At 41.4% G+C, this 27,090-nt stretch overlaps 1 protein-coding gene across 5 annotated transcripts in view; it reads right to left on the minus strand.

Moving 5' to 3' along the window:
• Nucleotides 1-27,090, minus strand: part of SIPA1L2 (signal induced proliferation associated 1 like 2) — a 210,694-nt gene that overhangs the window by 58,770 nt on the left and 124,834 nt on the right. For all 5 annotated transcript variants that reach the window (XM_046652986.1, XM_046652984.1, XM_046652987.1 and 2 more), the window contains exons 6-9: nucleotides 20,727-20,901; nucleotides 16,352-16,455; nucleotides 8,385-8,542; nucleotides 2,121-2,697 (exon numbers count right to left, since the gene is read on the minus strand). In XM_046652986.1, the coding sequence (XP_046508942.1) occupies nucleotides 2,121-2,697; nucleotides 8,385-8,542; nucleotides 16,352-16,455; nucleotides 20,727-20,901 (1,014 nt within the window). The remainder of the gene's footprint in view (nucleotides 1-2,120; nucleotides 2,698-8,384; nucleotides 8,543-16,351; nucleotides 16,456-20,726; nucleotides 20,902-27,090) is intronic.

Genomic DNA, 27,090 nt, shown 5'->3' on the forward strand with positions numbered 1-27,090 from the left:
ACTTCTTTTTCAAGGAAGCTCCGCTACCAAAGATTACCTATGACATGCCTTCTTTCAAACCTTGATGCGATTTTCAGTTGAAACTGAACATCCATACAGCAGACTAAAGAGTGAACGGCCAGGCTTTTCCAGACCCCTACGTGTTCTGTCTCTTCTGCTTATTTCCTCCAACCACACGCTACCTCCTCTACTTTTGATTTTCATATTTCTTTATCCCTTCTGTTCCTTGCTTCTTAACACTCACAAAGGCTGAACACCATGTTCTCCATTTATTTGGAGCTCCTCACATACTTACATGGATTCAATTCTCACATGACATGGTGGCCTCCTATCCACGTACACAGGACTGGCTACCTAATTCATGGGGCCCAGTGCAAAATAAAAATGTAGGGCCCTGGTCAAAAATTATTCAGAATTTCAAGATGGCAATAAGAGATCTTTCAACCAAGCCTGGGCTCTTCTGAGAGTGGGTCCCACAGGTGGCACACCCATAAAGCTGGCCCTGCCTGCCCCTCTGGGTGTAAGTTCATTCCTGTCTTGTATCTTTACCTGCATGACAGACACCTTTAATTTCACTTTCCACCATCATAGGATGCACACTGAGTGTACCATCTGCTAAACAGCACTCATTCCTAGTATTTCTATGATGACTGCATCATCCTCTTTCTTTCCATTTCTGTTGATACTGCTCTGTACTAACCTTATGTTCTATTCCTTCAATAGTCTTTGGGTTGGTTCATTTCCAGCATCTTCTGTTACAAGTCATCCTAGACAGAACACACCTCCTCAAATATATTCCAGACATTAGGCACCTCAGTCACATTAGCAATACAGTCACTATTCTAGGAAAATGGTAGGAGGGGTCCATGGAACAGCGAACGTGCAAGAACCTACATGTAAATACCCATGTAGTGTGCATTCTGGACACTGGTGAAGTGGCACTTATTTGTGTTGTATTTTCAGGAGCACAGATTATGATGACTCAGTGGATCTCCCCAAAAGAAGTATTTGCAATATTATGGAAAGCACAATGTGTCCTGAGACTCCCAAGGATAACTCAAATCTCCAGCTACATAAACCACTCACATACTTAATCATCCCAACATCACATCTACACTTACGCACATATACCCAACGATACTGCTGAACACACGAGGCTCCTTTCCGTAAACAGTGTCTGCAAAGAAGGAAATTATTTCTCCAGGGCTAGCAGGACTGACTTGATTGTATTGTCTCTCAGACATGGTCTCAAATAACAAAAGGGAGATTGATATTTGGTGGGAGGAAAGGGTGCAAGAAGTGGGTATAACTTCTCCTTTTTCCATGATCCATAATTGACCAAGTCTTTTCTAATTAATAAAATATGCATCCCCCTGGAGGAAGATTTACACACGAGAAATTCTTTTGTCAAGGCATGCTTTGTTCTTGTATTATATTTGATTTATTCTTATAACTCTATTGTATATACTCAAACTAAAAAGTCTAATGCCCTTTGTTAAAAGTAGGAGCAGAAATACAACTGATAATCCCATCATGGACATCACTTAGGGGTTTGTCCTAAAGATAACATTTAAAAAAATCTCTTTTATGAGTGACTTTTTTTTTTAGTCTAACTGAACGGGTAATTCTATAAAACCTCCTCAAGAAACTCTGGCTAGAAGATTAATAACATATTTAACCCAGCAGACTAAACAAAAATACCTGCCATATACACATGCAAAGAACTGAAGCTGCAAAGAGGACTTACTCATATGGTCAAGAGCAATTTTGTGCCTATTAATTTCCTCTGGGACGGTACCGTCATGTCAGTCTCTACAAACAGCCATAATATCTAGACAGTTCTTCCGTTTTTCCTTCAAATACTATAAAAATATATACTGATGTTAGAAAGTTGACTTAACTTTCCCTTTCTAATTAATTTCTAACAGGTGCTTCTCCACCCTTCTTGTATTCAGCGAGTACTGAAAGGGACACAGCATTTAAAATTAAGCTCTGTAGCCATAAGAGATAGTAATTCGTTCCCTAGGTGCCATAATCATGGTGGAATTTCCCAGTGGAAGCTACTGTGAATCTGGGATTGAAGACCTAAGTACGGTGGGAAATACAAACCCTGTACTTACTCCTAATCGCTGAACAATTTCCCTTACGTCTTCGGCACAGTTATCCACGGAGGACAGAAGGATACATTCTCCTCTTTCGTAAAACACTTTGATGCTCATTAATCCAGAGGTCCACCCAATGACATCCCGGCAGGAACAGTTAAATACAACATTCTTGGAATCCTTTTCAATCAACATTATGAACTCATTGGAGATCCCAAGAAGACATTCAATGTCAGCAGACTGTCCAAAGTCCCGAGCTATCACATGCCACATGATTGCGCCGACGCTAAACAGATGGGCGTCCTTCCTTGGCTTTACTTTCTCCTTTTTCTTTGCACCCAGTGTAATGAAGCTGAATTTCACAGAGGTATCCACGGTGGCGGTTGTGACAAAGTTCTCCGCCAGATCTTTCAAGTACTCTTGCCTTGTTCGAGTGGCCATCGCTCGAAACTTTTCTGACTTATGGGCTGCGTTTTCTGCATTGATTACTTTGGCTAAAAGGAAGTCCCGAAATACTGCTGACTTTGGAAAAGTTACGCCTTTGGGAATTGGTGGACCAAACGGTGGCACATCTTTTGATCTAGAAACTCCAACACTGAGGAAGAATAAAGAGAAATGAGATGAGCTGTGATATCACAATATTTCTCTTCAGAAATCTGACATATACCCACATTTTCAACTTAAGCCATATTTTGTAGCTTTTTGTTATCCTAATTTCTGGGTACCAAGTTATTGTTTGTTTAAGTAAAACTTTTCAAACTTAGCAGATGGGAGGGTGTTCTGGGCTGAGTTATGTACCTTAAAAAAATTGTATGTTGAGTCCTAAACCCCAGTAGCTGAGAATGTGACTCCATTTGGAGATGGGATCTTTAAAGAGACAATTAAGTCAAAATGAAGCCATTATGGTGGGTCTTAATCCAATATGACTGGACCCCTTATAAAAGCAGATCTGGACACACAGAGAGACACCAGGGACCCACGTGTGGAGAGGAAAGACCATGCGAGGACACAGCGAGAAGGCACCACCTACATGCCAAGGAGAGAGTCCTCAGAAGAAACCTTGATCTTGGACCTCTAGGCTCCAGAACTGTGAGACATAAATGCCTGCTGTTTAAACCACTCCATCTGTGGTACTTTGTCACGGCTCGCTGAGCTAAGATAGAGGGCAATGGATCCATCATGGGACGGGATACACACAGTTTCAGACAGCGCCAGGCTGGTACTCAGTAACTGCCGCTGGTCATCACTGAGAAAGACAGTGACTCTTCCAACAGAAGTGAGGTTAGCCCCAGTTGGCTGCTTGGGATCACTGGTACTGGGCACAATGATCATGCTCACAGGGCCAAAATTTTTAAGTGTCACTTTTAAGGAAATGCTCACTTGTTCACATTCTGAAAATCTAAATGAAGGTTTTATGACAGTTAAGTTTTAAGAGATTCCAGGGACTGAAAAGATCAAATGTATATGGTAGTAACAACCATCTTAATATATCACCGCCAATAATGCTGCCCTATAACAGACAGAAATTTTAGTTGTCTCAAATTCTTTTTGGATTAAGACCCAATATAAAGAGTGAATTAATGAATTAATGAGTGAAGAACTGGAGTGAGTGAATGAATGAATCCCACAGCATCTACAGCATCTACTCCTTAATTGCTGTGTAGCTACTGCAGACCAAGAATTCGTACTAACCCCACATCTGCCCAGGTTGATAATTTTTTCTGTGTTGGGATAAACAAAGGAGGCAATCTATGCTTCATTTTCATCATTGTAGAAAATCCTGAAAGAGGTAAATTGAGGAACGGAAACATTCTGTCCAAATTTGTTCTGTCAGGTATGAATTCCTCTTCTGGAATGTGGTTGGTTAGACTCTAAAAAGATCACAGTCCCCAGGTATCTCTCACCTTTGCTTTAATCTGCACCCTTTACAGGAGAATTAATCACTTCCGGGGACCTGAGCAGCAAGATGGCAGACTGTCTGGATGGGGCCTTAGCGGGTACGAAAGGGGAGTGAAGAAGGACTGTTTCCCTGTGGGACAGATACACCCCACTCATTCACATATGGTGGCCTATGACTAAACCAGAGGGTGATGCGGGGCACCTGACTCATGTTCTCAAAGGAAGGTCCTAAAACACAGCAGAGACTGAAGTGGCTTATGGGCCAACATCATACCTGACCCATCTCCCCTGGCTACCATCCTTAGAGGACATTCTAGACTGAGTAGGAATTAACTTGTCCTCACATGTTAACTCCCGAAGAGCTGTCCCAAAGTTACCTGTCCAGACTTGTGATGAGTCTAACCACACCTTGTTGCTTCTCCGCTATACTGATCAATGAGCTCAAACAGCCTCTCTTGCACTGGCACCTGCCCTCCCGATACCTGGCATAACAAACTCAAGTAATCACCTCTCCTGAATTTGGGTTTCTCCTCCAGGAATGAGCACGGATTCCTGGAAGGATTTTATCCACAGAACGCTGAGGAGGCCAAGTCCCATTTGACACCCTGCGGGATTACTTTTTGTACTTAGCTCCGTGGATCTCAAGCTACCTCTGACTGCAGCTTGTATGCACTTGAGTCAAAGTGGCAAGGAAAACTTTTCATATCTAAAGATGTTCCAAGGTGGCTCCTACTGTGGCGCTCCATTGTGGGTAGAGGGAGGGGACTCTTACAAGGGCAATTCTTTTTGTCCCAAATTACCGACCCTAATAACTAATTGGACAACCCCTCTACAATGCACAGTATGTTCCTCCTCTATAAACTGCAATCCTGTGCATCTCAGTCAAAGTTGCACTAAAATGGCACAATTTAGGCACAGCTATTCCATGATTACTATGATATTCTGGAGGTGGGGATCAATTAGATATCGCTGGTTACAAAAGTTTATAGAATCCTTAATTCTTTCAAGCAGAGTTGAGTCAGAAGGAATATTCTTTTGCCAGATTTAGATAACTTCCCAATGGGTTGAAAAAAGAATGTGTTTCAAAACTTCTCCTTATTTTACCCAAATAACTTGATAGCATTTATTGATGATTTCGATATAAGACCCCTCCACCAAAAGCAACAATACAAAGATGAGCTTCCTTAATATGCAAATTAAAGGGTTTTAGGAAAGCAAAGTGGTGAAGAGTAGAGTCCAGAGTCAGGCCCCCTCATTGGGATTCCAGCTCTACCACTTTCTGAGATACTCTGAGCTCGTTACTTCATCCCTCAGTGCCTCAGTTTCCTCATCGGTAAAATGGAGGTCAAAATAGGGCCATCCTCAAAAGCCCACTGTGAGGATTAAACAAAAGAATGCATGTAGAGCTATTCTTATCCAAACTGTTATTATTATTATTGTCAGAAACCATCAACATTTTAATCATCAATTTAACATAATTTTTGTCAAGAGGGGCTATATATTAAATTTCCTAAAATGGGAGTCATCACTTTCTATACCTCTCTCTTCACTTTTAATGGGCAGTTAGCAAGTAAGCCTATAGGGCAAGCAGTTTATTTATTCAGTTACTAAGAGATACATCTTGGGAAGTATACCAACTCATAAATCCTTCAAAGTCAACTCTGCAATGGCTACAACTATTAACATTAAGAATCTTGTATGAATAAACAGGCAATTAGTTAAGTTTGCTTTTTGAAAGTTTCAGGCTAAAGTTACGTTACGTGGAGCTTTGGGGATGTTGCCCCATCCTTCCCCTCCAGATTCAAGTGGACCCAGCACCACTACTTGAGAATCCTGCCGCACGCCTGGGGGATGCCTCAGACTACCTCTGTAAGGTGGGAGCATGCTCTTCTACTCTTCTAGACTTGTTGGGCAGCACAGTGTTCATTAGAGGAGGCATCTCGACCCAACGGGCTGCCTGGACCATGATCTGTACTAAGCGGGACTATGGGTCCTCATCGGCCAGAACTAACTGCCACTTAACACCTGTACAAAGCGCAGGAGAGAAATGGTACTCATGGGGCTTCACCTGAGCTGTGTGCGATCCATACAGTCTTCTTTAAAATGCATCTGTAGATTAAGACACAGCAACTTAGAAAACAACAGACCTAGACTATATCTCACCATTTGCTTGGAAATTATTTTAATGAATTTATTTTGTCACTGGTATGTTTTGAGGAATATCATATGAAACACACCTATGTTTTGGGGAAACTTAGGCATTGCAGCCTTATTCCATGTCACAGAGTACATATAGTTTCATAAAATGTTATGGAATTGATTTGACTACAGTATTCCAAAAGATTATTCTTGATTCTTTGAAGAATACTCATGAAGTTGTAAGCATGATCAATATGAATGTTTACGAGGCACTTCCAAAAATCTGAGGCACTCTATTGACTTTCCATTTGAATCTCATTAGTAAACGATAATTTAGTGATAACAATGTGGTTTCTTAAAAACCAATGACTCCATCTCCAAATGATTTGCACATACTATCTTCCATTGTAGAAAACATAACACAATCTACTTTGTCTACAGATAAGATCTATAGCAACACTGGTTTCAAAAACATCCCTCCCCAGTCATTTAATTCAAACCAGAAAACTTGAAAGAAACCAAAATAAATAGATACTATTTACATTTACATTTTTCTGTGTACAAGTGAACCAAATTATGATATAAGCATAAACTAAAGATAGAAAGCATTTAAAAATACTTGATTGACTTAAAAATAGCAGTCAATAAAATAACACCAAATACAATGAAGCCCCAGGCTTAAGTTTCCAACCCTTTAGGAAGGTTCTTGTAAGATTATTTTTCATAATGATCATTCATCAGGGGAGGTTTCAGAAGAATAAACCAATTTACCATGCCTGCACCAATATTATCTATATTAAACATATCATTTATACAGAATAGATATACTTTTTTCAAATACCTTTTTTTTTTACATAGTTCTGAGCATTTAGACCACTGGTCTTTAGCCCAGATGTACGTAAAAATCACTAGGAGGAAAACACGCAGATGCTCTGGTCAATTCCAGGTCTATCACATTAGAATACTACACAGTGGGGCGCTATGCTTAACAAGCTGACTATGAAAATAAAACTCGGACTAAGAATTACCAATTTATAGACAGTGCGTTCTTTTAAGATGGGTCGGGCGTGGGGTGGGGATGTAAACCGGCAACATTTAACAGACAAACTAGTTTCTCTGCCTTTAGGAGGCCAAGCTCTACAGTGGTCATGGTTCCACCACTCTCCCACAACTGACACTCATGTACCCCGCCTAGGCCCAGTAGGCAGCTCAACTGGAAACCACGGTTTTAAGATGACAAAGGGAAATAAACTTTGATGAGTGCCAGGAACTCAAATAGGTGTTTTGCATAATTTATGCTATTTAGTCTTCCTAATTACACATTGAAGTAGGTATTAATGTCAGGCGCCACATAATGACATTTCAGTCAACAGTGGACTGCGTATACGATGGCAGTCCCATAAGATTCGTACCACATAGCCTACGTGTGTAGTAGGCTATATCATCTAGATTTGTGTAAGTATACTCTATGATGTTTGCACAATGACAAAATCACTTAATGACAAATTTCTGATAATGGATCCTCATCATTAAGTGACGTATGACTGTATCATTCTCAATTTTAAGAGAGGGAATTGAAGGCTCAGAAAAATTAAATACCTCGTACAAAGCACCACGATGAGCAGCAGAGCTGGATTCTAACCCAGGTCAAAAACCCACTCTTTTACCAATTCCTCCCATGGCATAGTCTTTGAGTGGCAGTTATTTCCTAAGAAAGAGTCTGAGGGCAGGGATGATGAAGAAAAGCAGCCCTGGTCAGAAACGTCTCGGGACTCTGAGCCCTGTGGATGGCCTTTTGAAATCACCAAAGCAAGGGTCAACTTTTTGTCTCAGCAGCCCTGTGGTAGCGAATGTTTCTGAGATCTTAGATGGGAGGAAACGTTTTACCACCACAATAATTCCTTCTGCTGGAGAAGAACTGAGACAGCCATATCGCCCACCTCCAAGGCTGGTACCAATTAAGCCATGGGTCCAGCAGGGGCTGGATGCAATTTTTAAGGGGAAAATGGAAGAAATGTGTAATCTATGATTTTTGTACTGCTAGACATTTCACTTTTTCAAAACGGGAAGAAGGCAATTATTTCTTACAGAAAGTACCTTAGTGAAGACAGTGGGAAATAAAATTAGGAAAAAAAGGACAATTATGAGGTTAGAAATAAGAACTAGAAAACAAAGATATTTTGGGAAAAATTGTTCTGTTGACATAAACCTGTGAGAATGAAAAACCAGGAATTGCTGACTCACCTATAACACACATTTTCAGTACATGGATTATGCACTTGGACTATGACAAAGACGTGTTGAAAGTGGGACCGGATGCTTTTTGGAGTGAAAGGAAGTGCTCCAGGCTCTTGGAAGACAATGGTCACGATGTCATTTCCTATATGCCTTTTCCTCAGAAGCTGTGGTCAGGAAAGTGAACACAGACAAAGTTACAAACAAGGTTTTCTGCGAACACAAAATATGTAATTATATACAATTCACTCATCTTTCAATTCAAAGGTCTTAGTTAGAAGAGCAGAGTCATTCTTTGGAAGCTAGTCTTCCTAAATATAGCATAGGAAAAGCAAAATGGGCTACATCCAAAAGACCTGTGGAAAGTCTAAATATTTAAGTTCATCTCTTTTACTTTAAAATTCAACTTATGCTGTCTCTCCTTTTCATCTTTATCTTTTTTACCCTAAAATAATAGCCCACTAGAGCTCAAAACACTTTAAGGAATTTTATGGTTTAAGCTCTTCAACTTAAAAGGAGGAGACAGAGTCCAAGTTAGGATATAGGTTTACTAAAGTCCTACACCAGTGCACCAGGGGGCCGGAACTTGTGTCTTGCACTCCCCTAGTAACATGCATTTCCGTAACAAAAATAGAGAAGACTGCTATTTTGGTGGCTAATATATTCAAACTAATTAACTGAAATATGGTCTTTTAAATGTAATTCAGAAATACAGAACTCTACCAGATTAACAACTGGAAACCCAATTGTATGTAATCTCATAATTTACAAATGTGGCAGGAGAGAAGGAACTCCAGAATAGTAACATTTCACTATTAACACCTTCACTTCTGATGTTCCTCCTGCCAAGAATGCCCCCTTTGCCCCAAGTTTCTCCTAGACAACTCAGGTGTCTGCTTAGACCTCACCTCACCTGGAAGGAAATTCTTGGTCCTCCACTCACACACCTAGGCCTATTTCTATGCATCAGTTATTGTATTCTACACTATTTGTTGGTTTACTTCTCCTGCATCAGGTCATAATCTTCATGAGGGCTGGGGATGTGTCTTACGGACTTCTGATTTCCTAGTTTCTCACGGCCTGCCCAAGACACAGCAGACACCCAATATATGCTTGCTAAATGAATAAACAAATGATGCAAATATATAATCACAGTCCCAGAACACTGCACATTAAAACTGTGGCCACCTCTGAATACCTGTCGATAAACCCACATACAAGGCACTCTGTAAGTTTATGCAGTAAAGCCACAGTATCTGTGCTCCCAAAGTTTGTGATCTTCAGTTTTAATAGATACAATAATCCTTAAATGAGTTGGTGATGTCATCGCAGGAAGGGGATAATCTCAGGTAGTAAATCTTTCTTTACTAGCAGTAACAAAGGCAACAAACTTGCTCTTAAATTTATTTGGCAAGTACAGAACATGCTTCACTGTACAGAGCATTAAGTTCAACTCTTAAAACCTTTTACACCCAGATACAAAAAGGACTTCATTGTCAGGCCCCTGACTTGTGATTTAGCATGATAAAAGGCCTGGAAAAGTGGGAATGAAATGTTCATTCTTTCAGAGTTCTCTACATGCCAGTTAAATTGCTGATTCATACGCTGGAAAATTCCTATTTAAATCTGCATGGTCAAAGTTCTAAAGACACAAAAATCATCTTACGGCCTGAGTGAAGTTTTGAAAATATATTAATATACATTAATACAGATGCAATGAATTATCTGTACTTTTGAAGACGTTTGCTAGACATTTAAGCAATGTGTGCCATTTCAGATGCAGGTAAAAAAAGTTCAGCAGCAAACTAGGTCATAGTCACTGTGTTACTATTTGCCCACACTATAGTGGACACAGATGTCAACCACAATAAATATTTTATACAAAGAAAAGAAAACAGAAGCAAGGATAAGTATCCAAAACAAACATTAACAGACAAGTTGGAAATCCTACTAGGCTAAGATAGTCTTCCCTTGTTTCTCCAAAAACTGGAATACATGACTCAAAGGTACCGTAACAGGACAAGGGAAATTCAGGAACAAATGAAGAGTTAAAAAAAATACCGAAAATATCTAATATTGTGTTCAACATATTTGTTGAATGTGGAACACAACAGCTCGCACTGTACTTTACTCAATATCCTCGAAACACAGGAATTCTCAGATTGATGATCAGAAGATGGAGCTCACGATGGCCAAGGCCATAGAGTGAAGGCTGCAGCTCCTCCTCCCTGAGTGATCCTGTGTGACACGGCACAGTGGCCAGCCCTCTTGATTACAGCGCAGGATGGACTCATTAGTCAGTGCTTCGCTGCTGCTGCCACTGCAACAGCAAATGGGACAGCTCATCTCATCCATTCTCTCTTCTTCCTGAAGGAAGACGTTGGGTCCAATTCTATACTCCACCACAGGAATATTTAAGGCGCAAGTTAGAGGAAACTTTAAAGCCAGTTTCCTTGACAACATGCCAAACTGCTTCTGTCCCTTTCTAAGCATACATTCTTGCTTTGTAAAACGGGCCAAAAATGTTTTTAAAAGTCTGGTAAATTTAACCACAGTGACAAAACGCACTTGGTAGAGGAAAAAAAGTGTGTGTGCAGGGAGAGAGGTATAGAGGGGAGCAAGGGGAGTTATTAAGAGTAAGATCTAAAGCTCTTTGTAGGAGAATAAAACAAGAAAATTTAACACCTGTCCATTAACAGGATGCTTGAATTGCGTAGAGACTAAACATCTGGAAAGTTAACAGAAACATTATTCACAGTTTCTCAGGATTCTATCAAACATTAAGCAACCTAAGTCATTTCTTGGGCTTCTTAAACAGAGATAAATGTTTTCGTTAGTAGTTAGTTACATCTTTTTCTAACTGGTCAGTGAAGTTCCGTATAACCGGAGTCTGGAACAAGTACATCAGGAAAACATGGAGGCAGGCCTGGGATCCCGGGAGCCGCTGGTGCCGCTGTTTCAGGCAGCAAAGGAGCACATCTCCTGGGCCTGCCCCGCCTCTCCTTTCTGGACACGCGACGCTCCTAATACTTCCCCAGCGCCAAGAGCGCCAGTTCGGTGTCTTCAACCACAGGAGTGAGTTAATAAAGACTGTATTCGACAGATTTAGATTCTAAGTTTCCCAAACTTGATTCAAGCTGTGAAACAGGAATACGTTCTTGTTGTGACAAGGAAGGTGAAAACGTGCTTCTTCACCCAATTCCAAGCCAAAAGCCTGCAGATACGGCAGAAATAGCAACCTTTGGGTTCACTCTGCATTCCTTAAACAAACTCCCGAGTTTCACAGGACCAGGCTGAACTCAGGGCAATAATCAAAAGTGAGCAAAAACAACGGTCAGGCAGCCACATGGGATCAAAAGTGGCATTAAGGTGAACAGGTTAGATCCACTCGCCTCTATGCAAATAGGTTCATTTATTAACTTCTTTCTTTTTTAACCTAGCAAGGGAGAAACACAGCATTTTGCACCCAGCTCTGGAGGGAAGAGGGGAAGTGGGCTGCACAGGATGAAAGACAAGCAGCTGGGATGCGGTTCAGAAGTTTCTAAGAGTCAAGAGTCAGTGGAAAGCAAGCTTAATTTGAAACTGGAGAACGCAGATCTCCAGAGAGAGTCTCTTGTCTTAAAAAGCAAATATGTGAAAATTAGCAAGATTTCAAAGAGAAAACTGCATCATTTAATGATTATCTTACAAGTTCTGAAATTCAAAGGGATGAGCTCAGCACTGAGCAAAAAATTAAATGTATCCCCATCAAAAAAAACAATCACAAGTTCTGGATCTCGGTCCTTAGGATGGAATCTACAAGTCCTGTCAGCAGGAGCAGGGCAGACAAAGACTCCTTCGACCTGATCCTTCCCACCTCGGTGACCTTCTCACTCCTCTTTCCTTCTAGACTTCCAGATAGCCCCCCTGTTTCTGCTGCAGGCAGGCACCTGGCACCTGCTAACCCCTAGCTTGGGAAGCTTCTCCTCTTTCCAGAGGGCGAGCTTCTCTTTCAGAGACCTTCCTAATTTTGCATGTGCACACACACATAAATACACACAACACTTCCCCTCAGACACTCCATATTCAAGAGTGTGCACCAGTGATCAGAATTTTGCTTTGATTTTTAAGACATATCTAGAGTTTCCTGTGGAGAGACATGGAAAAAATGAACATGGAAGAGCAGCCTGAATAATAAGAAAGGGAGGGAAACCTATACATGTTACCACATAAATACAAAACCTCTATACTGAAAAAAGGAAAGCCTTGCTCACCCACCCTCCACCAAAGCAGCGAAGGCTAGTTGACCATTCTTAGATCAGCAAGAAGATCACATCAAGTTTAATTACTGCTTCAAGGATTCAAGGCTGATTTATCACTGTATATAATCAATATGAAAATATTACATATTTAATATTTTACAGAAAATACTTAATATAAAATAGTACATAAAATCTTTGACCAATAACAAGAGTAAAGGTAGAAACAAGTTAAGCAACACTGGGAATATTTTGCAAATGGAGAAACCGAAATAAACCAAGAAAATGGATTTTTAATGATTTAATAAAAAGGGAGGATAAGAATGGGATTATGAAGATATAAGTATTTCTCTTCTGACACTGGGCTATACCAATCCTGATTCTAAGCAATGATTCTTATTATCTGGTATAGGTATATACTCCTATTTAGGGTCTGGGAATAAAGCTCATCATGGAAAGCTGAGTAAACAGTTTATTCTTCCAAAATATTCCATATTATTACTTATGGGTGAACCCATGCGCAGTCAGGACCTGCTCGAACAGCACTTACTGTGGCAGATTCTTCCAGTATTTGAATGGTTCCTCAGCAGCACCAGTTAGGGACTCAGGGGAGGAGCCTAACCCTTTAAGGCAGAGTCAACCATCTACCTAAATTACAGGGAGAAGGGGTTGCAGCCTGGCTCATATCTAATACGGTGTGTCTCCGTTACCTCTGCAGATGTCAAGCCTGTCAGCAGGCCGAGACCAGCATTCTTTAAACGGAATCTCAGAACCCTAGGGTCTCGGTCTTATTCCTTAGGGCACTAACTCCAGGGGGCTTGGATACCCCTTCCAAGCAGAGCAGCTCTAACTTTACGCATGCATTAAAAAAAAAAAAAAAAAAGCTTACTAAGTACCAGGCAACATGCTCCCTTTATCTGTTTTATTCTTAGTTTGAAGAAAAGGTTTCTCTGCCAAAGTGAAGTCTGAAGCTAATTTGTGGAGTTCTGTCCACTGATAACATCCCCTGATAGCTTAGCTATGATTCGCTCCCAGGACAATCAGAAGGGAAGCTCGTGGGGAGACAGCCCTGGGAAAAGTGCACTGATTGCCAAACAGGCCCCAAGAGACCGCCGGGACTTCGCTGAAGACGGAAAACCCTCCAGGAGCAAGGTTTCTTATCATTCCCTGGGTCTGGCTACGTTTTCTTTGTAAGAGTCAGACATTCCAAAGATTGAACTCTTTTGCAACTGTGGTGAACTCTCTAAAGACTTTTAAAACATCTTGGAATCAGCTTTCAGCTTGATTTATTACAAGAACAAACACGAGAAATTAGATCTGATGTGGACAAGTCTGGACCAGTTAAATAGTCACAAATACCATGGTGCTAATGACACCAAGGTTATAGGCACAATTTATGTATAGGCCACCTAACTTTGCTAAGTTCTGTGGCCTCAAACTGCAGTCATGAACTCAGCTGGTCATCCCAGACATTTATGCCCTTGGTATCAACATAATTTGTGGGCATGGGTGGGGTACGTGAGAGATACAGCAAGAGTCAGTACGACCCATAAAAAATTTGGAAAATACATGCTCCAAGATTGCAGTGGCATCATTTATCTATGAACAAAATACTCTGATGACTACTCATGATTAGCAAAATATTAAATGTCAAAGTAAAAACAGTTTTAAAAAATTATTGATAAATTAGTCCCTTACTTTCTTAACTATCCAGGTCTTAGCTTTTCATAATAGATCTATAACAGATCTTTAGGATTGGGAACAGGAACATAAAATGCAAGTTAAGTCATCTAAAATACTCCTGTTCTATGGTTAATAAATTAGAAAATAAAATAACAACTAAAATTTACTGAGCACACACTGTGCCAGGCACTATTTTAAGTGCTTTCTTTTTACATATTAACTCATTTAATTCTAACTATTATCTAAGAAACATTCATTAAGTCATTCAAAAAATGTTTATTGACCGCTTACTATATTCTGGGTATGGTTCTAAGCGCACAAGGACACCTCGGTGAGGAAAAGAGATATAAGTCCCTGCCTTCAGGGATAAAGAAAACCAAAGCTAGAAAATTTTGCCCAAGGGCACAAAGCTAGTAGCTGGGACTTAATGCCATGGGTTGTCACTCAAGTTAAAAAAAACCCAAAAGGTAACCAAATTGATTCTTTAGGCTACAGAATTTGTAATGTTTAGTTTCAATTTACAGGGATTTTTTTTTTTAATCTCCAGTTTGGGAAGTTTGAAACACCCTATCTATCCCACTCCCCATCCCCCACCCCTCCATCCACATTTTTGTGTGTAGGACTTTTCAACAATAGTTTCAGTGAAAAAAAAATCAGGCACAGAGAACTCATAAACCCACAAATTTTAATTACCATACAGCTAAAAGGGAACGAGGGAAGCCAGTTTTGAGTTCTGGTAGCAGTCAAGTCAAGCAGACTTCCAAATTCCAGAGGATGCCATATGAGAAAGGAGAGGGCCAATTCAGTTGGAGTCCAACGAGTCAAGTAATTAGGCAGCTGGAGGGCCTTGTGGGGTGAACATTGATGACTGGGGTCAAAAGGCCCTGGCTCTACCTCTGCCAACGTCCTGACAGATTTTCTTGGCCTGAGTAAGAAGCCCGATCAGTTCTCTGAGCAACAACTCAACGGAGTTTAATTACTGCCTGATTTACAAGTATCTGCCAGACAACTGCACAGGTCTAAATTAAGCTTCTTAATACCTACTGAATCTAGCTGGCGTTATTTCAGATAAATTTTTTAAGAGCTAGGAATCCTTTAGCTTAAAAGATACATCAATACATACATGAGATTAGTGATTGTAACTCCATCTCATGAAAAACATACAGATACGTGACCTGTGGGCACATATGAGAGATCTGCTGAAGAACTCTGGTTACTAGAAACACTGTCGAAAATTCAGGAAGGACAAAGGATTGAGGTTAAGTATTAAATAGAAAATGGCAAGAATATCCAGCTGGCAACTTATTATGAGAAGAAAAACAAAAAGAGAGCTGCTGCCCTGAATGTGAAGAGCCAGGCTGGGCATCAAGGAGCCTGCTTCCTCATTCTGGCTGTAGGATCTAAGGTGCTTCTTGTAACTGGTGACATGGAGAGGGCAAGTGGCTTCTTTTTTGGAAAAATGTGTATTTTGACTACCTTCACTGAACCTCATGAGCAGGAAAAAAAATTCTTTTCAACATGTAAGTTTCATTCATTCGACAAATACTTATTGAGCAAAGGAGGGCAGTTAAGTTACATCAGGAGAACTAAGCTTCCTAAGCATGGAAACAAACTTTGTTTTAACTCCTTATTTAACCCAAATATAATCAAACCCCTAAAATTAAAGCATGTGATGAATGAGGTATAATATCCTTTCTTATAGCATTTTCTATAATAAGTTATCAACTCACATGTAGACACCTGAGTTCAGGTACACAGTTGGCTTATTTATAATTAACACATTTGATACCGTCTTCCCTTAAGATTTTGCCTAGCAAGCAATAAAGGTGACCATAGAAGAGTTTCTGAGTTTTATAAGGAAAAAGGACAAAAACCCTTGTGCAATACTCCCATTTAAAGCCCAAATACTTCCAAACGAGAAAAGAGTCAAAGGTTATTAATGCCATTCAAGAATAAAACTCAATGATTCTTTGCAAATTCTCACTGCACCAACAGCATCAGTGGGCTGACGTCAGACGTGGCACTGGCTGCAAAGGAGAGAGGCGGAGGACGTACCTGCTGTCTATTGTTGGGCATGTGGGGAAGCATGGTGGACACATGGAACATGAGTTCGTAATCTTTGTATGTGGTGTAGAGGGAGTGAGTTCCCGTAGAATCAGCTAAACACAAAGACGGACAACAAAAACAAGTTAGGCAACGGCAAAATTAGCAATTTAACACTTAGAAGGTCCTTATTACAAAAAGCAATTCAATTGAAAATAACAAACCAGCCCACTATAAATGACCAGCGTCTTGGAGGTCACCCTCTCTCTGTACAGTTTCCACACTTCCCGACCCACATCTGCAGTCAGAGTGTTCCGTTTTCTCCGTATCTGCTCTCACCCACGTGCTTTCTACTGAACTCGTGGCTTCCCTCTTTTCTTCTACGTTCTTGCCTTCGCAATACTGATTTAGAGGACCCACCGTGGGCAAGGTGCTCCTGCCATGAGGAGTACAGGCCAGCAGAGGAGGAAGGAAGATGAATGGACGGCCTGGTGCAGGTCTAGGTGCAATGGCTGGAGGGGTATGAGCTAATCAGCAGTTATCCTTGCCCCGTCCTTGTGCCTGGGTGTGTGTTTATAGTTAATTCTTAGTTATTCTTGGGCACTTAATCATCCAGAACTCAGCAAAATGAAACAGGATTGACTTAACATGGAATGGGAACAAAAAATGTTAAAGATTTCTTCCCCTGAATGATGTAATTAATTTTCTTCTCTTTTCAATAGGCAATGTGACCGTACGGTCATATGATTCAGACTATGGAGAACGAACATGATCTCAGTGTATATTATGCAGTGACACGTGTTAAGAACCACGACATCTGAACCCTATTAATCATACAGTATTCATCTTTTGAAAAGCAGAGTGATTCTTCGCAAATCCAAAATCCATCTGTATTACCAACAGATAACCTCAGAGTGAGAGTTTCAGACACCCAAACCAACACGGTGACCATACGACATTTACAGAACAATTTGGAGGTAGAGTTTTGAACCACTCTGCATATGAATAAACAAAAAAAAAGATAAATAGAAAGTAGGATATACACAGAATTCAGGACTGCCTTTATCAACCCTGGACTTACATATAGGTTTATTTTTCTACCTTTTAAGCAACAAGAAAAAAGACCATTCAATATCATTTAAAACAAAGTTTATTTCATTTTGTTTGTTGGGGAAACTCTAAGTAGCTCTCCTGGGTTAACCTTTTTTAATCTAAAGATTTTAATTTTTACTTTAAAAACATTAAAACATTTAACCTTGAAGGACCTTTATTATTTCCTTTCTGAATCCTGCAGTATGTTTTTCTTTCCAATATTCACATCTGATTCAGAAATAGTTCTGAATATTCTCTAGAAAAGGTATCATACACAGTCTTGCAGACTCTAAAAAGGTCCGCATAGAAGGGAATTTCATGAATAAGGGGAGTATGTAAAATGTTTATATGTAGATATGGACAACCAACCTGCAGATGGTCAGAGAGGACATTCACCTAACCAGCTATATATTAACCGGTCCCAAAATAAAGGCATTTTCTCTTTTAACTATTCATTAAATGCATATTTGCTATTTTGCATAGGACTTCTTAGAAAGTAATGTTCCATTTCAATTGCCTTGGCTCAGGACCTCAACAGTGAATGTGGCTTCGGAATTGAGCAAGCTCAGTCATAAGGAAATGATGAACATTGTTCTCTTCAATGAAGAACTGCCTCACTGATAACAATACTGAAGGTCAGAGAATGAAATAACCCAGCACGTTCAATGACTCCCATCAGGACACTCTGTCATTAGGCCAGTTAAGATTCAGTAAGAGAAATGCTGACAGATATTCAATAGTCTAGTCAACAGGTTTCAGATTCAGGAACTTGCAATGTAAAAACAAAAATGCACATTGGGGAGAAAAAACACTTTTCAAACTGTGATCATAATTTGTCTGTTCCACGCAGTACTAAAAGGTGAACTTCTGAAATTAAATATTCTGAAAGATTTTATCTCAAACATCAGTATGGTAATGGAGAAGGTGAACTGACAAGCTTGTCCCAGGGTTTGCTGCAAACAGCTTTGTTGGACAAGAGATGTAGGGCAGTTTTATCGCTCCCTGCACCCAGACCCAAGACAGGCAGTCCATGGCCTGGGGTCTATGCTCTACTCTGATTCACAGAGCATCTCAGCAGGACATCCGCTCTGCTCCATTTCATTTTGCATTAAGAGAGAAAAGACCCATTTTAAAGCTGGAAGGGACACCCCAGATATTCTAGCCCAACAATCTGAATTTTTCAGTGAAGAAAATGAGGCCCAGATGTGACCAAGGTCCTATGGGCAGACAGAGTTAAAAACAGATAGAACACAATCCTCCTGAATTTAAAAAGGAGGATTTGTTTTTGTCTGTTCCATGAAAGACATAATTTTTACTTGACAATTCCACGAAACATAATTCTTAGAAACCTCCACTCTATTAAAGGAATGTCTTAGATTTCTTTGCATCTCACAGAATGCCTTGCTCATAAAAATAAAGATTTGTTGATTATTAGAATCAACATGACAAAATCTCGTTCTTATGTTATCATTTCCTTAAGCTAAGGTGCTTAGTACTACGTCTGTAATGTATCAAGGACATCTCCAAGGTCATAAAAATTCAAAGCCGATGTCAATTCTATACATAGAAAAACATCTGCATTATCTGTGTTGTAGCTTTATGGAATGTACAGATCAGAAGTTCTTAAAATGTTTCCTCAATCCACCCCACTGAAAAGAGATGACAGGCATGCACAGTAAGGAGTCCAGGTCAGGGGCGGTTTTCCAGGAAGGGCATCCTGAGGGCAGCAGGCCAGCAGCTCTGGGGGGTCGGGGTGGTTTGCAGGTAAGAGGAGTTTACAAAGAAAATGTAAAAACTCTCACTGACTTTTCTTAAAATACGTGGATATTCACAGTGGATGTCATGAATGATTTCCTAATCTTTACATATCTGAGGCATGAGCAATATGCATTCAATATAGTAATCAAATGCTAACACTGGCATGTATGGAGGACACACAGGGGCCCACATGTGAGCTAACACCATCTCCGGGTCTTGTGATCTATCCTTTAAGTGTAACTTTCAAAAACAGATCAAAAGCCAGAACTGATGACAGGCTCAGAAAGACCTGGTCCCACCCTGATCTAAGGGAGTATCAGTAATGGTCCAAGGTACTGGATGTTGGGGGCAGGGAGTCTCAGGACCTCAGGCTGTATCAGTTCCAATCCCGGCTCGGCCACATGGTGATGCTCCCACAGGGCAAAAGCTCCCACTTCATCACTCCTACTAGGAGTGGGCTACATAGTCTCCCAGATCCTCCCACTTTAGAATTGACCTGCTCATCTCTTTTCATTAAAAGAGCAGGCAATTAACTGCTTAATAATAAGCAGAATTTTCCAAAATACAAAAATTACTCTGCCTGGAATTTTAGGTGCTGATAGCAACAAAATACCAGTGCAAAAACAAAAGATAAAATATTTAGAATATATGAGGACCGTAAGGAATACCGTTATCTAAACGAAGACACGAGACAAATTCGCACATCACAGGATGGCGTAAAGTCTGTGTTTTAAATCGGCCAGTCAATCTGCACCTTAGAGCTAATACGTGCCCCACTCAAAGGGACCTGGCTAAGGTCCTTCAAGAATAGGATGCATGAGGGGCCAGCCTGGTGGTGCAGTGGTTAAGTTCGCACATTCCGCTTCTTGGCAGCCCGGGATTTGCTGGTTCAGATCCCGGGTGCGGACATGGCACCACTTGGCAAACGTCATGCTGGGGTAGGCATCCCACGTATAAAGTAGAGGAAGATGGGCATGGATGTTAGCTCAGGGCCAGTCTTCCTCAGCAAAAAGAGGAGGATTGGCAGTAGTTAGCTCAGGGCTAATCTTCCTCAAAAAAAAAAAAAAAAGGATGCATTAACTTCTAATCAGTGCTTCACCTGCCTTAACATCATAAAACCGGAAATGAACGAAATAAGCCCAGGAGCTTGGCAGGAGGGAATGTGTTAATATATTTTGTCTTTTAGAAACAGAGGCAGAGCTCGTCCTTGGTACAATGGAACAAGGGTGTAACAGAAGAGGTTAGGCTAAAAGAAAGAACAAAATATTCAAAGATTCTTCAGGAAACAGTGGGGAATCTCTCTGCTGGTGTTACAAAGGAAAAAGAATTGACCTTTGGAGCTTATGTGAAACACACACCTCTTGAGAAATGTGCTTCCTTTGCCTATCTGAGGAAATCTAAACTCTATCCCAAATAAGCTTGCTAGGCCGCTTCCAGGGTCAAAAACAGGAGGGCACGTGATCGCTCGCTTAGATTTATGCAGTATGCCTACCTTTGGAGAATTAAATTTGTGCACACACACAAATACGAAGCTTACTTTTATTGTCTAGCTGAGCTCGATATTTACTGAATCCTTTCAGCCGTACTCTCTGGCCCAGAAGATCAAGGAATTCCTCAAAAGCTGGTCCCGCCGTCTCATTGTTATACATCTCCTCCTCCGTGCTCTGGCCCGCTTTGCAATAAAGGATCCCAATCTTGTGCTGAAAGCTCAGCTGAAATGGGGGAGAAATGCAATTACTTGGCAAAGAGTATCAGCCAAGCTAACTTCCAGTAAAATAAAAACTACAGAAGCTTTGAATTCTGTTCTTAGGCAAGCATGCCAGGACAATTCCCATCAGCAAATAAGCAAAAGAGTGAGCAACTGTCATTGCAGAAAAATCTACAAATACATCAACCCAGAAACCCCAAAATACAGCTGGAAAAAATGTCAGAAAGCCCAATATAATGTACGGCCACAGCCATGCGGGATTTGTCAGGTTCTCAAAATGGACAGACAGGTTCAAGCATCTACTGACAAAACACAACTGTGGAAATAGTCTTATACCCTCCACACAGTAATGAGTCAGAAAGAAAAAAAGGCCACAAACTTTTAAAAGTTTTCCCTCTCTGGCTCTTAATGCCTTTTTTGTTGTTCTTATTTGAGCATTCGTGAACATATGAAAGACTGTAATGAAAAGACAAATCAAATTAAGGTCTGGTAAGGAGAGAATCCCAATGGAAATTGTGATATAAATAATGTTTTATTTTCATAAAAGTAACTTTGGCTGCACAGTTACAGTCATTCCTCCATTTTTGACTATCTTGAAAAGGAAATATCTGCTAAATATACAATAGACCATAAAGAATTTTAAGAGCTGTTGAGGAGTTCCTGCCGTAACTCCATCTCACAGCTAGTCCCCCATCACGCTGGAGGCCTCAGGGCTGCTCTCTCCCCGGGCCAGGAGAAACGGGATCCATTTTTATAGCTCTCTTATTTTCCCCAAAGAGGAGCTGCTTCTCACTCACGGAATCAGAGCACTTAATCTTACTACCAGCAATCTGAGCCTCACAGACTGACAGATTATCAGACATCACCAATTCCCGAAAGGCATCAATCCATAACGCTGTTCACATTTATGATCAAGCTGTAAAATAGAGCCTTTAATCAAAATTCACAGCTGACTATCGCAGTAAAATAAGGCAAAATGGTACTCATTTCCCTCGAGCGGCAGTGATAAAAGCAGTCTCAGCCAAAATTACCTGATGACAACATGCAATCCCAGAGAGGTGGGGAGCCACCTGCTCGGGGAAGCTGAGCAGGCTGCAGGAAACCCCTCACTGCAGCTCGGATCTACTGAGAGCAGACACTCAATCCCAATGCTCTCTGAGTGCATCTGACCTTGACTCAGTGCTACAGGGGATGTAAAAGGAAACATCCTCTGCTCAGTCTGACTGAAGGAGCTACCAACACTGATGGATCCCACAGAGGGGGGACAGTGCACAGGCTGGGGCACCTGTCACAGCCACATGCTCCTTGATGGCACAGTGAAGACGATGATCGATGCCCTGACTGTGGGGACATCAGATGCCGTGTGTAAGCTCTTTTATACTGTGGCATTTTGAATTGTATTAAACTGCTTCTTAGGTGGAGTCAAGAAAAAATATATTTTCCTTTCATCCATGGATTGAGGAGTAAATGTTTCTGATCAACTCAACTATCCAAATAAAGGAGACACCACATTGACTGCAAATGGACCATCATCTTCAAAAACAATTCAGTATAATAAAAACACCTAATATTGTTTCATTATAAACACTAACGGCTCCTGAGTGACTCAGAAGACATTTCAGGATCTTAAAGTACATTCAGCAAACAGGTATTTGGCCCCGAGCAGCAGGAGAGTTGACCGGAAATCCTGTGGAATGATTGGTCCTGGCCCACGTCCCACGGGCCTGAATGCCCATGCAGCCCAACATCCACTGCTTCCTCTGCACCCAGTGGAGAGTGTCATCCTGTCATCCTATCCTGGGAGCTCACACAGGGCTGCCGCCCCTGTTTACCCGTCATCTGCTCCTCTGCCCGCTGCTCGCACCTCAGAGCACCACCAGGTACCTACCATCTGGCCACTTCCTCTTGTGCCATCCTGCCTCCAATGCCCCCGGCCACATCTGCAGCTTGTCCCAGACTGCCCTGGCCTCTCCAGCAGGAATCTCCTTCCTCTTTTCACGCCCACCTCTTTGGGGGACGAGCCCAGAGTGGAGCCGTCTGGGGCCCCAGAGTTTGGCCTGGTGTGGCCTCATGCTGGCTAAGCAGGGCCCTCCTTGGACTGGACAGTTTCTCTCTGTGACTCCTGAGTCTTGTGGACTTGATATTCCTTGTGGACTCTTGTTCAGGGAAAGAGAACTGAAATGCCCTGGGACTTCTTTGCTCAGTGCGGTGCTGTCCACTTCACACCACTTTCCTCTCAGGCAGCAGACAAACCAGCCTGGGTCTAGATCCTAACCATGAACAAGGTTTGTGTTTCTATCCAAGAAGCCCCCGGGACCAGGGGAATTAGGGAATGCGGCTAAAATAGATTTCAAAGCCCCCAGCTGTCTCATGACGGCCACCAGAGCTCTGGCTCCAGTACGAACACTTTATTAGAGAGAGACAGACAGACAGACACACACACACACACACACACGGTATGGCACAGCCCTACTCAAGTTCACCACTCCCAGGCATTCACCAGCTCTGTCTCTTTGATCAGTCTGCTAGTGGAGAGGAGGTGGCTTTTTACTACAAAGGCTGTAATGGTAACAGAATGAAACATTCAGTGAAGAGATCTCTCTCACTTGAGTCTCTTACACACCTCGTGAAAACAATGGAAACGTACCACCAGCCACTCCTCCTGTGGAATATCAGAAAGCTACAACACACTCTTCAGCCTGAGCCTGACACAGGGCAGAGGAGAGACTCCAGCTCCCCCTGGGCTCAAATTTCCAGTTCTCTCAGAACAAGGGATTTGTTCCTAAGTCCTCTAAACATCAGGCTGAGCCTAACCACTCACCCATTCCACTGACCTTTATTTAACTGTTCTGCTGTGAATGACAGCCAGTGCCACGGTCCTGGGGTGGAACCAGCGTCAGTGCTGTTGCAAACTAAAAAAAGTCACTTGTCAGAACTCCCTACCGCATCAGCGCTGAGAACTGGACGTACAGACAGGCGGCACAGACAAGCAGACCATCCAGCACACATCTCCTGTGCTTCCTGAGACAGCATAAAAACTGACTGCTCTACTCCTCAGGCCAGAAGTCTCATCATTATTGACAAGAAAATTTAAATTTAAATGAAGGTGACAAAACACAAACCCTCAGAATTGCCTTGAAAATAAATTCCAGCATGCAGGAAAACCCTTCCACCGCCTTCTGCCAACTCAAACGACTTGTTCTAAGCAAGCAGTCTCCTTTCTGCAGACCTGCCTGACTTCGTTTGAAGCAAACCTGGTGTGTAAGTAAACACAGACAATAGTGAGGGGACAAGAGTAGGGGGCCGTCGGCCTTAAGAACAAATTAATCATTCTGCCAAAGATGCCATATATTCTAAGACAGTGAACTGTCATAATTTATCTCAGTTGTTTTTTTGAAAATGTCAATCTATATCATTTTATACATTTGCCTTTTATATAAATTAGGATAGGTTTTGCAAAAAGTAAAATTGGAATTTTATAGGTTAAGAAGTGAATTTATATAGATAAATTAAGAAAACTTTCAAAGTGTAGCTAAATAATTACTTTCCTTATAATTCTCCATAGGATGGAGTCTTCCTCCTCAAAACATCTCACCAGACTCAAAGACTGCCACCTCCTGAGTCTCCCACTAAAACGTGTCTTGTACCGAGCAGATATACTCAGGGACTGTGTCAAGCCAGGATGGACTACAAACTCCAAGAAAGCAGAAACTGACAATAAATCCTCTAAATATTTTTTCAAGATTAAGAACAGTAACACAAAATTGGCCTATCCCCTCTCTGGGCAGAGAGTAAAAACAGCATGACCTGGAATAAACTTTCAAACCCCTACAGGTTAGGGAGGACCTTTAAGCATCCTTTAGAAACTGGGATGTTAAAAAAGCTGTCCAATACCTTTTAGAGATGAAAAGAAATAGTATCTCTTCTTCATGTAATATGGGAATTAGATACCACTAAGAATTACGGGAAGGGGGCCAGCCTGGTGGGGCAGCAGTTAAGTTTGCACATTCTGCTTTGGCGGCTTGGGGGTCACCGGTTGAGATCCTGGGTGCAGACCTACGCACTGCTTATCAAGCCACACTGTGCCAGGCGTCCCACATATAAAGTAGAGGAAGATGGGCACAGATGTCAGCTCAGGGCCAGTCTTCCTGAGCAAAAAGGAAGAGGATTGGTGGTAGATGTTAGCTTAGGGCTAACCTTCCTCAAAAAAGGAGTTATGGGAAGTTAAAAATGCCATATTGTACACCATTAGAAAGTATACTAAAGTCAAGCAAATATAATCTCAAAGTAAAAATGCATGAAATATATCTGGGGCTATACAATGCATTGGTTTTCTTAAAAGCAGAACCCAATATTCAAAATTAATTCCTTGACATCAGATAGTAAATGGGTGTTCAATAAAAGTACCTACAATGCTTAATTTTAAAAGTTCTATGGTCTAGCTTCTGGACTTATTCTGCTACACAGACATTCCAAGTACCTGCTTCAGTTTGTGAGGAGAAACCAACAGTAGTTGCCGCAATGTCTCTCAGGGCCTCGAGGACTTTAGAATTCAGGCATGGGGAAAATGGGCTATCTATGGAATTTTCTACAGCAGCGGAGAGGACCAAATACCTCGTCCACTAGGCACCTGCTATGCAGCAAGTACAGTGATGTACTTTAAAAGGAGAGCCAACATATACTAGAAACATAAAGGGACAAAGAACTACCACACAGGTGGCAAGTTCTCTTCGCAGACTCTCCCGCGACATGAAAACGAATGCTGCTCCTCTCATCAAGCTTGCCTGAACTCAGAGGAACTGAACCAGCACAGACACCTCCTCTCTAACCCTCCATGATAACATGGTTTCCTCAACTGTTTCATGGACATTTTGTGCATTCCACATACTTCACCAGTTAAAGGTCATGGTAAAACCATTCTGCATTATCACATAATTTTAGAAGTCAATTGCTCAAGTCTAGAGTTTTGGTTTGATTTAGTTGTTGTTTTTAATATGTCAGCCTTCATTCCTGAGAGAGAGAGATCTCAGGATTATTCATTCTGAATGTTACAGTGTCTGCTTCCCTTAACTAATAATGCAGTGTTGACTTGTTAGACAGACCAATTCCAATTGCACCACTTTGTGAGAATTCCAGCCATGTCAGTATCAAATAGTCCACTCATATCCCACAGTGAGAATTACTGGGTCAACCAAAAAATAACTTATATTCCCTCAAAAATATGCAAAACAATTTTCCTTGGGAAATTCTGGAAATATACATCACTACTGTCTTTTACTTTTTTAAGCATTCATTTAAATAGAAATTTAATCATTTAAAATAAGTTGCAGACATTTGGGCACCTACCTCTCAGTTCCCCCTCCAAGTTATCTTGCATATGAAACTTAAAAGACTTCTTCCCATCTTATGGGCCACTATCCCAGTCCTGTCCATCATTAATTCTCTCCCGGATGATGTCAGCAACCACATAATTGAGCTCCAGGCGACCATCAGTCTCCATCTTCAACAACCTGTCCAATTCCCTTCTACCAGAATAACCTTCCTAAGATAGAGCTCTGATAATGTCACATCCTACCGGAAAACCTTCCATGGCTCCCTACTGCCTTCTGAACCAAGTGCATGCTCCTCAGCTAGCATTCAAGGTCTTATATGCTCTAGACTCAATACGCTTTGTTTCCTTTTAAGCTCCCAACCTCCCCATGTGTACCTTTTTATTGCAAAGGAAGAAGTGATAGTTTCTAAAACAGCAACTGCTTACATCACCCTCTTAGAATTCTACCCAAGTCTAAAGGCCCAGTTACAACACGACCTCTTTCGGGGGACTTGTCCCATCTTCCCTGAGCACTCACTGCACTGATGCCTCTCCAAGGCCCATGACCAGATTCTGCCTTGCAGAGGCCTCTGTGCTCCCAGTCTCACTGTCCTCACGGGCTAGGGACTAGGTCTTAGTCAGCTTCAACCGTCCCAACGCTGTTCACTCCCATCTGTTAGCATGATGCCTTAACACATAGTAGACAAGAATAAACGTCAGCTCAGGGAAAGGGTCAACAGGAGTTTTTTAAATCCTGGAAAAAAATATCAACGGCCTCCAACAATCATGACTCAGATGTGCTCTTGCCTGCTGGGAGGTACTGAAACCTCGGTAAAAACAATACGAGGTACAACTCAGCAGCAGGTGAATTGCGCTATGAAG

This window comes from Equus quagga, chromosome 2, assembly GCF_021613505.1.
Source record: "Equus quagga isolate Etosha38 chromosome 2, UCLA_HA_Equagga_1.0, whole genome shotgun sequence".
NCBI classification, from domain to species: Eukaryota; Metazoa; Chordata; class Mammalia; order Perissodactyla; family Equidae; genus Equus; species Equus quagga.